Source organism: Dromiciops gliroides, chromosome 3 (assembly GCF_019393635.1).
Source record: "Dromiciops gliroides isolate mDroGli1 chromosome 3, mDroGli1.pri, whole genome shotgun sequence".
Lineage (NCBI taxonomy): Eukaryota > Metazoa > Chordata > Mammalia > Microbiotheria > Microbiotheriidae > Dromiciops > Dromiciops gliroides.
This window is the reverse complement of record NC_057863.1, coordinates 250,915,486-250,932,405: the sequence shown is the minus strand read 5'-3', so window position 1 is coordinate 250,932,405 and position 16,920 is coordinate 250,915,486. Positions and strand designations below refer to the sequence as shown.

At 37.9% G+C, this 16,920-nt stretch overlaps 1 protein-coding gene across 8 annotated transcripts in view; it reads left to right on the top strand.

The window, feature by feature from the left end:
* CRACDL (CRACD like) overlaps nt 1-16,920 on the top strand; it is a 255,354-nt gene that overhangs the window by 195,280 nt on the left and 43,154 nt on the right. For 6 of the 8 annotated variants that reach the window (XM_043990988.1, XM_043990986.1, XM_043990990.1 and 3 more), the window contains 4 exons: nt 5,928-6,096; nt 11,333-11,468; nt 12,410-12,571; nt 15,521-15,589. In XM_043990988.1, coding sequence (XP_043846923.1) covers nt 5,928-6,096; nt 11,333-11,468; nt 12,410-12,571; nt 15,521-15,589 — 536 coding nt within the window. The remainder of the gene's footprint in view (nt 1-5,927; nt 6,097-11,332; nt 11,469-12,409; nt 12,572-15,520; nt 15,590-16,920) is intronic. The other 2 variants (XM_043990992.1, XM_043990991.1) reach the window with 1 other exon arrangement.

Sequence of the window (16,920 nt, the reverse complement as noted above, 5' to 3'; positions counted from 1 at the left end):
ACTTTATGATCTGGAAATTATGATCAGGAAAGTAGGTAAAACAACCAAATGGATTTTTGTGAGATACTATGGTTTGGTTTTGAGAACCTTTTTGATAACTTTGAATATCAGTAAAAAGTAACAGAACTGATTTTCTTGTGGTTGGCAGAGGTTTGCTTTAGGTAAAAATAACCCCAATAGTTTTGAATGACCTTAAATAGGCAGGATAATATTTCCCATATAATTGCAGGTAGACTTCATTTTAAGGAGGGAAAGATTCCCTTAATTATTCCCTTAATTAATTAATTTTATTTTTTTTTCTTTTAAGTCGTATTTTATTTTCCCCAATTACATGTGAGGACAGTTTTAAACTTTTTTTTTTTTTGGTGAGGCAATTGGGGTTAAGTGACTTGCCCAGGGTCACACAGCTAGTAAGTGTCAAGTGTTTAAGACCAGATTTGAACTCAGGTCCTCCCGAATCCAGGGCCAGTGCTCTATCCACTGTGCTACCTAGCTGCCCCTACACATTATTTTTTTTAATTAAAAAAAAAATTTTTTTTTGGTGGGGCAATGAGGGTTAAGTGACTTGCCCAGGGTCACATAGCTAGTAAGTGTCAAGTGTCTGAGGTCATATTTGAACTCAGGTCCCCCCAAATCCAGGGCCAGTGCTTTATCCACTGCAACACCTAGCTGCCCTTTAACATTCTTTTTTTTTTTTTTTTGGTTGCAGGGCAATGAGAGTTAAGTGACTTGCCCAGGGTCACACAGCTAGTTGAGTGTCAAGTGTCTGAGGCTGGATTTGAACTGAGGTCCTCCTGAATCCAAGGCCAGTGCTTTATCCACTGCACCACCTAGCTGCCCCCTTTAACATTCATTTTTTTTTTTTTTTTTTTTTTGGGCTATGTCATTTTTTTTTTTTTTTTTTTTTTTTAGTGAGGCAATTGGGGTTAAGTGACTTGCCCAGGGTCACACAGCTAGGAAGTGTTAAGTGTCTGAGGCCGGATTTGAACTCAGGTACTCCTGACTCCAGGGCCAGTGCTCTATCCACTGCGCCACCTAGCCGCCCCAAACATTCATTTTTAAATAAAATTTTGATTTCCAAATTTTTCCAGGTATTTCTGAAATCTGCCTGCTCATTTCTTATAGCACAATAGTAAGGAATTAATTTTTAAGAATTTAAAAGTTACAGAATGAATAAGGTAGGGAAAAATCATCTTATAGAACTGGAGTCATTTAACTTAATGAATTTTCATCCTGTAGTAAATTATGTGTACACCAATTAAAATAATGCTAATATAGTCTACTTCAATTCAGCATTTAATAAGCACTTAAAGAATGCAGTCCTCAGCACTACAGAAGATAAGTAGTTTAAATAAATTCAAATAAAACAAGTTCTCTTGCCTTATAATCCACTAAGGAGTTTTGACAATTTCACAGATAACTATACAGTAGAAAATAATGTACTGTTAAATACAAAGGACCTCTGTTAAGAAAACTGCTAGGTGAGATTTGAGGAAAGGTCTGACCGGGGAGCTAGATGGTGAGAGAGCTAGCACAAGAATCAAGCTTTAAGAGATGAGTAGGGGGCAGCTAGGTGGTGAAGTGGATAAAGCACCGGCCCTGGAGTCAGGAGGACTTGAGTTGAAATCTGTCCTCAGACACTTAACACTTACTAGCTGTGTGACCCTGGGCAAGTCATTTAACCCCAATTGCCTCACCAAAAAAAAGAGAGAGAGAGAGAGAGTAGGAATAAGATTATGTAGTGCCACATTGTGGGGGCCTTAGAGGGCTGGGAAGTCACCAAATAGTGTAAGTGGAAGAGTAGAACAGATCTTTATAGAAGAAAGATAAATGTGGCCAGAGATGTGAATGATGGATTGGAAGGTGAAGAGAGGAGGTGGGAAAACTTATCAATGAGTTATTGTGGTGGTCCAAGGCCATTGTAATGAGAGCTTTACTGGAAGGAGTAGGAATGAAAATAGGGACAGGATTAGATGTGAGAAATGCTGTGAAGGTAGAATGTACAGGAGTTGTTAACTGATTTGGTATGAGAGATGAGTGGGGCAGAAGAATCCAAAATTTTTGAATAGGAGAAGGTGTGTGAATGGTAATGTCAATGATAAAACTAATGAAATAATGAAGGAAAAGAAGGTTTTATCAGAAAGATATTTGGATACTTTTAATAGATGATGTTCCAACTGTAGTACAGCTGCCAGATACACATAGGCCAATTCAGTGGGCTACCCATCCTATTGTGTCATAATCCAGGCAGGTTCTTCATCCCCTTAGGTTTTCCTGTGTGGATGGTTATCGTTGAGTGACTGTAAATCTCATGGAGGAGGCCATGGAGTGTTCTGAACTTGATGCAAACAACATGATGTTGCCTGCACATATAAGCATCTCGAGAGCTTCATCTCTGTGTCACAGGACACACATGGCAGTCTGGGGGCGCTTGTGGACCCTATCTCAGAATAATGTTTTTATTAGCTAGCATTTATATAGCACTTATTCTGTGCCAGACACTGTTTGATCCTCACAACCATCGGAGATAGGTGCTGTTATCTATCTATCTATCTGTCTATCTATCTATCTATTTAATTTTTTAATTGTTTTCTTTTGGTGAGGCAATTGGGGTTAAGTGACTTGCCCAGGGTCACACAGCTAGTAAGTGTCAAGTGTCTGAGGCCGGATTTGAACTCAGGTCCTCCTGAATACAGGCCCAGTGCTTTATCCACTGCATCACCTAGCTGCCCCCTTTAGGTACTGTTATTATCCCCATTTTACAGATAAGGAGACTGAAGTAAACAGAGGTTAAGTGATTTGTCCACGGTTGTATAGCTAGTAAGTATCTGAGGTGTGGTAAGATTATTGGAATTTGGCAGACTCATTGGGAGGGGCCACACCTGACCTGCCCTGATATCAGCAGGAGAAACCACTCTCCACAGGCAGTTTTGAAGGACCTCCCCTTTTGGGGGAGGAAGAGTAAACGCTCGCTGAGGGGAGCTCAGTCTCTTCTGGAGTGATTTTCTTTTCTGGTGGTGCGAGCAGCAGCAGCAGACGCCCCAGATGGTGAGTTAACATATGAGCCCTGCTCTTTTGAATTAGCTGAACTGGAAGTGAGTTTGGAGATTGTATAGACTTAGGTTAGAGTTAGGAGGATTATCCATATTTCTTTTTCCCTACTTCCTTGTCTTTGATTTTATTAATTTCACCTTTGATGTTTATTTCATTCCCATTAATAAATCCTGATTCATCTGTGGAAAAGAGAATGTTAGGCTCCTTTCTTATTGGCCTGGGAGAAATATCTAAAAAGGCAGTTTGGAAGGTAGAGAGCTTTGGACCTAGAGGTCCCTCATTATTTCTGGGACCCCAATATTATGGTAAGCCACTCAATTAACTCTCCATATATTAAATTTGGCCCTCACAGAGGCTAGATTTGAACTCGGTTCTTCCTGACTCTAGGCCTAGCATTCAATCCACTGTGCTACCTAGCTGCCTCCAGAAAATATTTTTAAATGCATAAAATAAAATTCACTGGATTACAAAAGAAATCCATCATATTGAAATATACTAGTCAAAATACTTTTTAAAGAAATAAGTTCATGGACACCAAGTTAAGAACTTCTCTGTAGGAAATTCCTTTGTCATTTGGATTTTAAACCTCCTTCATGACATTGTTGAACCTTTTTTAGCAAGTGTATGCCTCCCTGTTTTATGCTTTGGTTTATACTAATTTGAACTAAATCTCTGTGGCTATATCTATCAAAGAACCTTGTCTGAATGTAACATAACATGGGAGTTTCCTTGTCTTACCTTTGAGAGCATTTTCTTCTACTGGGTCAAAGACTTTTTTACCCTTTATAATCAACAAATTATAGAAACAGTGGGATTTTATATTCTCTATCCATCTGAATCTATTGTATGTAGAATCCAAATGGGACAGTTCTGCTCTCATTGATGATAAAAATAGACCTTAATGGAAATGATGGCAGATCTGTTCCATTTTATATATATTTATTTGCCTCCTTCCAGTTCCAATTCCAATTCTTAGTGTATTTATGATGGTGTAACTTAATTGGGCCTAACGCTGATTGCAGACTTATTGTTTCTACCACAGCTTCTCCATGTTTTAAAAAACTACACTGCCCTTAATGCATATTCATCTTCCATGTTGTTTTGCAAATGAGCCTGTATTCTTAGTTGGTATTGTCATTGGCAATCATATCTTTTTGCTTGGCAAAGAGATTGTGTTTGTTGGATAAAACAGTTTCTGGACTCTTGGTCTCTTCTTTGTAGTAATTGTTAAACTCCCTAAGACATGGCAGTTATTAGAACTGATGTCTTAACTTTTAAGTTTTTACTTTACTTTTTTTCTTTAACTTTTAAGTCTTTTTTTTTTCCATTTATCAGAATCAACAGCTGATTTACACAGATTAGGTTGGAGCTAGGATAGGTAATTTACTCTGTGTCTTCTCAATTTTATCTTTCTGTGAGCTCTTTGAGAGCAGAGACTGTTTTTTTGGTTTGGTTTTGTTTTGCCATTTTTTGCCTTTCTTTGTATCCCTGGTGCTTAGCTCCACCTTGAACATGGTAGATGCCTAAGGAGTACTTGTTTCTTGGCTAATTTGTAATTTGGCAGCTGGATGGCACAGTGGATAGAGTGGAAGCTATGAAGCTATGAAGATTGATCTCTCTGTGTTCAAATCTGGCCTCAGATACTTACTAGCAGTGTGACCCTGGGCAAGTCACTTAATTCTGTTTGCCTGTTTTCTCCTCAGGAAAATGAGCTGGAGAATAAAATGACAAACCACTCCAGTATCTTTGCCAAATGACCCAAATGAGGTCATAAAAAGTCAGACACGACTAAAAAATGACTCAATAACAACAATTAATTTTAACTTCTAAACAGTTAATATCTGACTTTGTATAGACAGCAGATTCAGAAATGAATCTCACATTGGTAACCAGTAATTTCTTCCCCGTTAAGATAGAGTTAATTTCAGGGCAGCTAGGTGGCGCAGTGGATAGAGCACCGGCCCTGGAGTCAGAAGGACCCGAGTTCAAATCCGGCCTCAGACACTTAACACTTACTAGCTATGTGATCCTGGGCAAGTCACTTAACCCCAATTGCCTCACTAAAAAAAAAAAAAAAAAAAAAGATAGAGTTAATTTCATTTGGGGGGGGGGGCGCGATGTTTGCCACTTGTTATATTAGTACCTTATGACTTTCTACTTGAACAAAGTTAGAATTTCTCCTGATATTAAATCATGAGACTTCTGAATAATTTACAAGCCTTTAGCCTCTTTCATTTCTTAATTCTGAACCATATTCTCTAATATATTTTCACCCTTTAATCATCTTCCCATTCAAGTCACCAAGTATATGTTGCCTTGTCAAGTTTTTGTCGAGTTCTTCATATAATTTCTCTCTTTCTTCTTCCTCTGCAAAATACAGCACACATACAGACTGAAATTATGGCTATCTATTTGTTTACATTCATAAAGAACATTTCCATGTCATATGATCAAGTGTCACATGAAATCGTATTTCTTAGAAGTGACCCTTAGTGGCAGGGTGAAATCCACTCTACCAGTTCCTTTTTTTGTTTCTCTGGGGGGAAAAAAATGTGAATTATTCTTCACTTTGTCTTGTCTTCTTTCTGGTTTCATTAATTGTGAAAATGTTGATTGGAAATGGTTCAGTTAATCCAGTAGTACCTCTTTTTAATCATTGGATAAAGATCTCCCTTTCAGAATACCAAAATTTTAATTAGTGATAAATAAAAGGAGTAGGAAAATAAGAAAGGAGACCCCAAATTTCCATTCTTGCTCTGATCGTTCTGTTTTTCAGTTATCTCTTAAGTGTGTTAAAGCTTATGGAAGTAAAGGGATACTAACTCTTTCCATGTACAACTCATTTATCTCATTTTTCGGTCTCATTTATTCAGGAAAGAAGAAATCCAAGTTCAAAACTTTTAAAAAATTCTTTGGGAAGAAGAAGAGAAAAGAGACCTCAACATCTGCAAGCAGCAGCAGCTGGAAGCCAAGCCCATCAGAGAGCGATGTCATTGCTCCAGTATCTCTGCCCATTGGCTATGACTCAGAGGATGAACTTGAGTAAGTTACAGGGACTAGTCTTTTCCTCTAATTGGACAGTCAGTCCATAAACATTTATTAATCACTTACTATATGTCAAGGACTATGCTAAGGCTGGACATGAATTATTATGCATTAGGCAGCTACATAGTATAGTGGGCAGCTGGGTGGCACAGTAGATAGAGTACTGGGCCTGGAGTCAGGAAGACTCAGCTTCCTGAGTTCAAATCTGGCCTCAGACAGTTAATATCTGTATGACCCTGGGCAAATCACTTAACCCTACTTGTTTCTGTTTCCTCATCTGGAAAATGAGCCAGAGAAGGAAATGGAAAAATGCTCCTGTATCTTTGCCAAGAAAACCCCACACAGGGTCACAAAGAGTTGGGCATGACTTAAAATGACTGAATAATAACAAAAGTTCCGAGGTAGTACAATGGATAGAGTGTTGGACCTGTGGTCAGGAAGACCTGAGTTCAAATCTGATGTCAGATGCTTATTAGCTATATGACCCTGAGCAAGTCATTTAACCTCTGTCTGCCTCAATATTCTCATCTATCAAATAAGGATAATAACAGCGTCTACCTCCCAGACTTGTGAGCATCCAATGAAATAATACTTGGGGCAGCTAGGTGGCACAGTGGATAGAGCACTGGCCCTGGAGTCAGGAGGACCTGAGTTCAAATCTGTCCTCAGGCACTTTACACTTACTAGCTGTGTGACCCTGGGCAAGTCACTGAACCCCAATTGCCTCACCAAAAAAAGGACAAAAAAAGAAATGAAATAATACTTGTAAAGTGCTGTGCAAGATTTAAGGTACTATATAAATGCTATTATAATTGTAATTAATTATTATTACTGGAAACCTATGATCTGGAGGGAATTTCTGCACATGTAACCCAAGTTTTCCTCTTACTTTGTCTCCCTGACCTTTTCTGGATTGTGGTATAGTGAGAAAAGCCCTGGATTGAAAATCAAGAAGCCTAGGAGAGAATACTTTATTTACTATTTGTGTAACTGGTAAAGCCACTCATGTCTCTCTCTGGACCTCAGAATCTTCACCTGTAAATTAGCATTAGATTAGTTCTTTTCTTCTTACTTCACTTTTTTATTAGTTGCTTTATTTTTTCTTTTTTAATTAGTTGCTTTCTAAGGTCTCTTCCAGATCTAACTTTTTTTTTATCTTTAGCTTCTCCTGAATAATTCTGTTCTTCCATGGAATAGTGTTTTCAGTCCTTCCATCTTCTCTTGTGGTGAGAATTTTGACCTGAAAGTCTTCTTAGATCTTGGCAAACTTTGAACTCTTAGAAAGAGAGAAGCCCTTTGTGGAAAGCGACTTATTTAAAAGAGAATTCTTGAATAAATGAAAAGCATTTATTAAGTAATTTCTATGTGTATAGCACCGAGGATAGGATAGGAATAGGGATAGAGATAGAGATAGAGATAGAGATAGAGATAGAGATAGAGATAGAGATAGAGATAGAGATAGAGATAGAGATAGGTAGTGGTCCTGTGATTTCATTAGTCTAGGGAACTCCCAGGACAGGAGACTTTCTCTGTCAATGCATGTGAGCTACTTTTATAGTCTTAGAGAGTTGACCAGAACACTCAGAGGTTAAGAGACTTATCCAGGGTCACCCAGCCATTATGTGTCAAAATTGTGTCTTCCTAGATCCAGGGCCCACTCTTTATCCACTATACCATGCTGACTCTATTGCTATAAAAAGCCATTGTCAAAAATAACTATGACCTGAAGGAAATAGAAAAAAAAAATCAACCTTTTAAAATGGCTTAAAAAAAAAAAAGATTCATCTTAAATTTAGCCAATAGTTTTCAGGAGATAGGCCTTCCCCAGGATTAGGAAGTCAGTAGAGGCCAAGCAAACGTCATTGTCCCCCCATTCATGTTAATTTTGCCGATGCTGGATATACTGGTACCCTAATAAATGCCCCCTTGAACTGGTCACCAAAATTTGTTTCACTTACCTAACAATGACCACTTGGTGGCAGTAAACAACTAAAATATCTTTAGGGAATTTGAATTATTTTTTTCATTCTTTTTCTTTTTTATTTCTTCTTTTCCCTTCCTTCCTTTCTTTCCTTCCTTCCTTCCTTTCTTCCTTCCTTTTTATGTGTGTGATACCAAGTAGCCCTATCATCCAGTATTTTAAGATCTAGAATCCACAACTGGCATTCAAACCTTTTTAGTGGCCTTCTGTCAACATTTTGGAAATAAAATACTATTAATTGTGTACTTCCTTATTGGAAAAACCCATAAGGATATTGTTGTCCCACTTCAAAGAAACTGACTGGGGCTGTGCCTACAGGATATTGGGGTAATTTATAAATAAATAAAAAACTGAAGCTGTTGCTCAGACAATGCAATAATCTGCATCTAGTTTCATCAAAAGTAGTGTATTTGACTTCTATTATTTCTTGCTATGCTTATTTTAGATTGTAAGAGAATATAAACTTTCATTATTTATCTAGCAAATCCTAGTAACAAAACTATATATATATATATATATATACACACATACATATATACATATATACATATACATACATATCACATATATTTATATGGAATCATAAATTTAGAACTGGAAAAGACCTAAGAAGTCCAGTCCTCTAATTTTATAGATTAGGAAATGAAGCCCAGGGAGATCAATCATACAGATAGTAAATGATAAGAAATTGGATTTGAATCTTGGTCCTCAGACTCCAAAGCCTGGTTTTTTTCTGCAATACCAAAGATACAGCACTACATAGCAGATAGACAGTAGACCTCCAAGTCACAAAGGCCTGGGTCCAAGTTTCACCTCAGCTTTACCTTAGGTTGGATGAATAGAAGTATAGTGTCTAACACAAGGAAAGTATTGGTCCCACTGTGCTCTGCTCTAGTTACATCTGGAGTATTGTGTTCAATTAAAGGTAAAATGCCTGAGGATTAAAACCATGTCCAGAAGGAGGCAACTGATATGCTAAATGTGTTCTATGCAAAGGAATCCATGAACTCTTTTTTTGGTTATTGTTGTTGTTTTGTGGGGCAGTGAGGGTAAAGTGACTTGCCCAGGGTCACACAGCTAGTAAGTGTCAAGCGTCTGAGGCTGGATTTGAACTCAGGTCCTCCTGAATCTGGGGCCAGTGATTTATCTACTGTGCCACCTACCTGCCCCAACTCATTTTTTTGATAACTGTATTTCAATATAATTGATTTCCTTTTCCACCCTATTTTATGTATTCAAAAACATTACTCTGAGAAGGGGTCAGTTTCACCAGACTTCTAAAGGGTCCTCAACACAAAAAAAGTTGAGTCCCAATTCTAAACCATGCCATACGAGGATTGGCTGAACAAGTCATACATGTTTACCAGAAAGAAAAGTTAAGAAGGGATATGATCCTTATATTAATTTTTTCTTTTATTCTTTCTTTAAAATTATTTGTTTGTTTGTTTGTTTGAAATTAGGTCTTCCTATCTCACCCAGGCTGAAAGTAAAATAGCTATTCATGGGCCAGATCCCACTGCTGATAGACATTGAACTTCTCTGCTTCTCACTTAAGCCTGTTTACCCATTCTTAGGCAGTCTGGTGGCTCCCTGCTCCCAGGGCCTCCCCTTACTTACCACACTCAAGACAAAGCCAATAATGCACTGTAGCTCAAAACTCCTGAGCTCAAGTAATCCACCGGCCTTGGCCTCCCTGTCATACTAGGGATGGCTACATTAAGTCATGATCATATTCCAGTATTTGAAGGTTGATGTGGGAAAGAGATTTAATTAAGGTTTGTTCTGTGTGGTTCCCACAAGCAAAACTAGGACAAAGGTAGGGAGGCTGATTTTAGCTCGAATGAAGAAATATTGCCTAACGATTAGAGCTGTGCAAAAGTAGAATAGGTTACCTCAAGTAGACTGTATGGCCTTCAACACTAAGAGACCCTCACACCAAGGCTCTGAACCGTGTGTGTGTGTGTGTGTGTGTGTGTGTGTGTGTGTGTGTGTGTATACACTCACACACACAATCGCATATACACACCATCTATTGAAAATGTAGAGGGAATTCACACTTAAGGTAAAGCTTCCCTCTGATTTGGAGATTCTGTGATTTGAGTGCTATTTGAAGTTTAGAAGAATGCAAATTCATAGAACTGCACAGACTTCCTCAGGGTGGTATTCATTTTGATAACAGTGCTTCACAAAATAGACTTTGAGGCTGTTGGCAGGTTACTAGGGTCAGACTTTCGCATGCACAAATGCAGCAAATTGGCAACATCTTTGATTCGGTGTACTGAGTCAAGCTTTCCTTCCTTCACTGTTAAGTGTCTAAAATAGACCCTTTTCCACCTATTGTTTGACTCGCCATCATAGCTAGGAAAATATGACTATTCATTTCTACATCCTTTATTGAGAATACATCCTCCATTTATTCTTCATGAATCCTGTTCCAAGCTTATGCCTTGATTATCTCCTCCATGGGGGAGGGCAGTAGTGGGGTTTCAGAATTAAGATTAGATATCGGGATGGCGAGGAAAGGATGATACAAAAAATGGATAGCATTCCTACATTACTTTTCAGAGTGTGCCCCATGTTCCTGTATTACTTAATAAAAAAGGACCATGGATTTAAAAATTTGAAATTTCCGTTCAGATCTGCCTTCTGCTGAACCCAAAGTCAGGACATGGGTGGATATTTTGGATAATCTTGTGACCAGACTATCAGACAGCCAGTTCACCCAGCCTGCTGTGCAAACACAGCCTCCAGAATAGCTTCTTTACTTGGGAGCCAGAGTGTCTGCTTGCTTACATACAAGAAATGACTTCATTCTCTCCAGATTTTCCATATAACTTACACAGTGGAGAGGGGTCAGAACTGAGATTGGCTTCGAGCTGCTCTTATTCACTCTGCTTCTTGGGGGTCATCATTCCTGTCCTACTTTTTTCTCCAAAAAATAAAATATAGGTTACATTTTCCCCATCACATATCTCATCCCTATTGTGAGAATTCATGTCTCTGAAGTTTCTGACATGTAGAAAGTGTTTCTTGATACTGGTTGAGTGTCTGACTCCTGTGCACCTAGTGGTCCTGAGGATCGATCTTTGACAGTACAAAGATGGTGTCGTTGGGAACAACAGTCCCAATATTGGTCTTTTTTATGTTGTCAGGCCACAATTATATTTTTTTGTGGTTCTTATCACTAAGGTATAGAGCGATTAGGAAGGAATGAAAGCATATCTTTATGTGAACATATCTCTTCTGTCCTAGGGATCACAAGGGTACCCTGGGGAGCCGAGCCCTTTCACATGACAGCATTTTCATTCCTGAGACGGGTCAAGACCCTCCCAGGCCAGCTCGGGTGTTTTCTCAGGAAAACGTGTCTGAGAGGATCAGAGCTTTACAGGTAACACTTCAAGAAGTGACATATGAGATGTAGAATTTGAGGTATTTCTTTATATGTTGCTACAATGATTTGGGTCATCATTTGGATGCTACTATATCACTCAAAAGATCATGATTTCGGGGGCAGCTAGGTGGCACAGTGGATAAAGCACTGGCCCTGGATTCAGTAAGACCTGAATTCAAATGCAGTCTCAGACACTTGACATTTACTAGCTGTGTGACCTTGGGCAAGTCACTTAACCCTCATTGCCCTTCAAAAAAAAATAAATATCATGATTTCACCTCTGGAGCTACTCTACTCCTTTTACCAACACAGATCATCACAGTCTCTCCACTTCTAATTATATGGTTTCAAGAGTTGCTGTGGCCCCCTAAAATTCTTCATATGGTGGGTGGCTAATCCTCTAGGAATTCAATTCAATCCAATTGACATTTGTTAAGTCACTGCTCTGTGTAAGGTGCAAGGGGGTCATCTGATCCCTAGTTTACAAGTGGTATCCATTGCCCAGCTCATACCTGAAGCGTTTCCAATTTGGATTGGGCCCATGAGAACTTGGGACACCAATGCCCTAGTCTTTGAGGACCCATGCCAAGCTGATACAACAGAGCAGGACTTCACTGGAAGTTTCTCTACTATGAACGCCTTTCCTTTCATTGTTAGTAAAAGAATTCATTCTCAAAAAATTCTATCCTTGTCCATTCAACTACAGAGTTACTCATTTCTGAGACACTATTAGGAAATGGCATGGACTTTGAAGAGTGGGTTTCTTAGTTCAGTCTTTAGCACTTAGTATGGTACCTTAGCACAGAGAAGACATTTAATAACATTATTGATTATATAGATTATTTTTTAAAAATCAGTATCAGCCCCTCCCCTCAAAAAATTCATTTATTAAAATGCTAGGTAACAATTTAAGAGAATATTTCCTTTTTCCATTACAGATGAAAATCCAGTATAATATGAAACTGGGACCTCCTCCTCCATGTGGGATTCCTACTAAACGGGGAGATGATGCTGGTATGAGTTCTGAAGATGATGGGTTACCCAGGAGTCCTCCAGAAATGTCTTTATTACATGATATAAATGTCAGCACAACAACAAAAGCAAGTATCACCATCAGCATCCTGTGCTCTTTACCCATTTCTATCATAAAGGGCGCTAGATGTTTCTCGGGGCACCTGCTCCCCTTTCTTTTCAGATTATTCCCACAGGACATATGTCTATCGCAGGGAAGTACCTGCAGATTTCATTGGTTAGATCAATCCTTTGATGGATTGGGAGTATGGCAGCCATTGGCTACGTTTGGTTTTTATCCTTTGGGCTGAAAGTTGGTCATTCTTTAGAGATATGATATAGGATGCTGTTAACATGTCGGGGTTGGGTGTCACAATATTCTTTGAAACACATTTAAGGAAAACACCCTGACACAGTGGCCTCCTCTGTCAGTGTTTGCCCCAACCCATCCTTAGTCTTCCAACTCTCCAGTGAAGAGAGGGAAGGAAGTACTTCCCTTCATCTCTACCCCAGGGCTAACCTTGGTCATTATAATTACATAGCGTTCATCTTGGTCCTATTGCTCTTTTCATTTGTATTGTTTTAGCCATTGTGTATTTTTTTTCTTGGTTCTTCATTTTGCATCAGTTTCTTTCTCTATTAATTATTTCTTGTGTGATCATGGGCAAATTAATTAAACTGCCTGGCCTTCCTCAGTGGTAAAAGGCGGGTGGGGGGTTAAACTAGTTGGAGTCTGAAATCCTTTCAGCTCTAAATCCATGATTATATGATCTATCTGGTCATAAACTGTTTAGATCAGGTAGCCAGTTTGAATGAAATAAAAGAAATTCTGCCTCTTTTTTCTAGTGTGTTTTAGTGAGATTTGTGAGTAATTTGTGTTTTGCAGTAACATTGAATATACATGGCTATAAATTCCTGTTTAAGGCAGAAGAATTTTAGGGTTCTGAACAGAAATATGCTAGGGTAAGGATACCAAAGGGTCAAAAACTGGCGTAGGCAAAAATGGATAGGGCTATTTAACATTTAACAGATAGATTTTTAAAATTTTTATGGGCTCATTATATACCTAGTCGTATATACATCCCTACAAATGTAGGTGCCTTTATATGTTTATGGGGCAGCTATGTGGCACAGTGGATAGAGAACCGGGCCTGGAGTCAGAAAGATCTGAGTTCAAATCTGGACTCAGACACTTAGCAGCTGTATGACCTTGGGCAAGTCACTTAACCCCGTTTTGCCTCAGTTCCTCATCTGTAAAATGGGGACACACTGGAGAAGGAAATGGCAAACCACTCCAGTATCTTTGCCCTAAAAAATACCATGGACAAGTCCATGGGGACATAAAGAGTTGGACAGGACTGAACAACCAAACAACAATATATGTTTATGGAGACAGCTAGGTTGCATAGTGGATAGAAAAATGGGTCTGGAGTTAGGAAGACCTCAGAGACCAACTGTGTGAACTTATCTGCCTCAGTTTCCTCAACTGAAAACTAGGGGAAATAATAGCACTTCCCTCTCAAGGTTGTTATATGAATTAAATGTGAAAATATTTGTAAAGTGCGTAGCATGTTACCTGGTAAATAGTAGGTGCTTAATAAATGCTGCTTCCTTTCTTCCATGATAGACATCTATATTTTGGTATGTGGATGGGAGAATTTACCTTTAGTGTTGTCCATTGGAACTAGAGAAAATAAACTCAATAACTAAGTAAATTCCTAAACCCAAATGATATAGTTCGTTCAATTAACAGCTCGACTTTCTGAGATAACTTTCAAATTTATTCCTACAGCTTTCTGTATATGCAAGTTTTCAAGTGCTCACATGATTGGTATGGGCAGGATTATTACTAAAAACTATAAATAAATCAGAACAGCTTTGTAGTTAAATATATAAACATGAATGATATGTTAAAGCTTTTTTTAAAAAAAAGATACTGGAATATATAATCTGACAAGCCTTTATTTTACTGTTATCCATTGAGCAGATGTTATTTGCATCCATATAGCATTAGGACATATACAGATAAAAGTGGTTTTAGTGAGGGAGTTGGTTTCAACTGAATCTGCCATTTATTGTCCTATAGTTCCCTTACAGAAAAGTAGCCTGATTTAGTGATTTAAGGGCCAATCTTGAAGCTAGATTTCCTATACGTGTTAACCATAGTGCCCCAGACAAATCTCCAAAGCTGTAAATTGTAGAAAGTTACAGACCTGGTTTAGTAGAAGGGGCAAAAGAAATTTCTCCTGTCGCTTTCTCACACAAAGTGATGTAATCACAAGTTAAGAGGAAAAAAAATGCAACTTCCATATTGTGCTGGATTATACATGCCACAGAAACTTAGATTTGGAACACCCCTGTACACTGAAGCAAGATGGGGAAGGAATATTTTCGTAGTAATGACTAACGGTAGCATCCCTTCTATCATTTGGATTTTGTTGTGACTAAGCAGGAGGAGACAGAAGACTAGGTCCAGGATATGTTGATTTCCAGTTTCAGTTCTCTTTTTAGTTGAAGTCCATATTCCCATTGCCATGGTCATGGCATGTGTCTCTTATTTTAGGGGAGAAGGGAAAGAGAAAGAAAACAAAAAGCAGAGTATTGAGAAAATTCTGGCCAGGAAGACCCGGGTTCACCTGTGAAATGTGTGAATTGAATTGGTTAATTTCTGAATTCTCCTTCCCATCTCTTCCATTCTGTGACTTGCATAGAGTTGCTCTAATTTTTCCTGGTTTCCATATCCATGGCAAACCTTCCCTCTTAAATGCCATGACTCCTTAGGATGATACAGAAGGAATACTGTTAGTACTTCCATTGTAAGCTGAATAACATCAAAATAATAACAGCATGTTCCTTGAATAGCATAATATTTAGATTAGACCTTCATTCTTTACCTTTTTTATGTTCAAGTTTGGCTTCTTAATATCAAATGCTTGCAAGTATTTTATGTTATTTTTGTTTTGCACATAGGTATGTTATCTGTCTGTAATCCACCTCGTTCATCTTTGACTGAATCTCTCCCTCATTCCATTCCACAGTTCTCTGACCCTCACAAGCATCTTAGCTCTTTGAGTTTAGCTGGAACAGGCAGTGAAGAAGAAGAACAGGTAATTTCTAACTCTATTCATTAAGAAGAATTAAAAAATCCACTTACTAGCTGTGTGACCCTGGGCAAGTCACTTAACCCCAATTACCTTATCAAAAAAAAAAAAAAGAATATAAAAATCTAGACCCACAAGAGCATTAGTCATAAATATCACCATAAACAAAATCAGGATTTTGGAAAGCAGCAACTATATTTATGCCAGAATTCACCTTTCCATAGACTGCATTGATTTATAATCCATATCCTTCTCACTTTATCCAGTCCTCTAACGTCAGTTCTTTTGTCTTTGTAAATAGATTTCTTTTCTACATTATAGGAACTTCTCAGAAACACCTGAGCAAACCCCCCTACAAATTCTATTCCCCAAAACAGTTTTTCAAAAACACATAGTAGTGTGATTCACCTTTTACTCCTGTAGTTTGCCCATAAATAACAGAAAGGAAGGATGTGTGATTGCTCTTTAACAAAATGGTACAGAAATTGTCTGTGTTTAAATGTCAGGTTTCAAAAAAAACACTCCCAGAATTACTTGACTTCATTCAGTTGAGCTAATAACAGCAATCTGCATAGCAAAGCACAATGGCAAACTTGTGGCATTAAGTAAAAGAAATAGACAAAACAAATAAATAATAACTTGTCATTATAAAATAACAGTAAACGATAACTTACTGCCATTGCTGTTAGTATAATTCAGGGTAATGAAGGGGAGGGAATAGCATCCTATTTCTTCCTTTAGTCGTGAGGACCAAATTCTGGTCACTGAGAGGGTTCCCTACATACAAAACTAAGCTTAAAGAACAAAATAAATTCAGCTGTTCAAATGTGGGATTCAAACAGATGCTAATTGATGTAATTGTGCTTTCAATCTCACAGGGATGAGGTTGTATTCTTAGTTTGTGCCATATGACACTTAGTAGGGCCTTGTGTACGCTTAGAATGCTTAAAAAATCCGACTGATCGTTTCATGTAATAAAGGGAATGTTGTGATTTTCTTAAAAAAAACTCATTATCTGAGGATAATTTCATGGCATCACTTCCTGACTGAATAGGTTTGTCTTTTTTTAAATAATATTTTGCCCAATTACATGTAAAGATAATTTTTAACATTGATTTTTAAAACTTTCGAGTTCCAAATTTTCTACCTCCCTAAGGCAGTAAGCAATGAATATTATATATGTTATATATATATATATATGTTATATATGTGCAATCATGTAAAACATTAAATAAGTTATTTTGTAAACAAGTTTTATTTTAAAATGTAGTTACTACATGCAAAGATCAAGATTTATGAAACTGGCAATTATGGAATTTTCAAAAGAGGTTATTTGA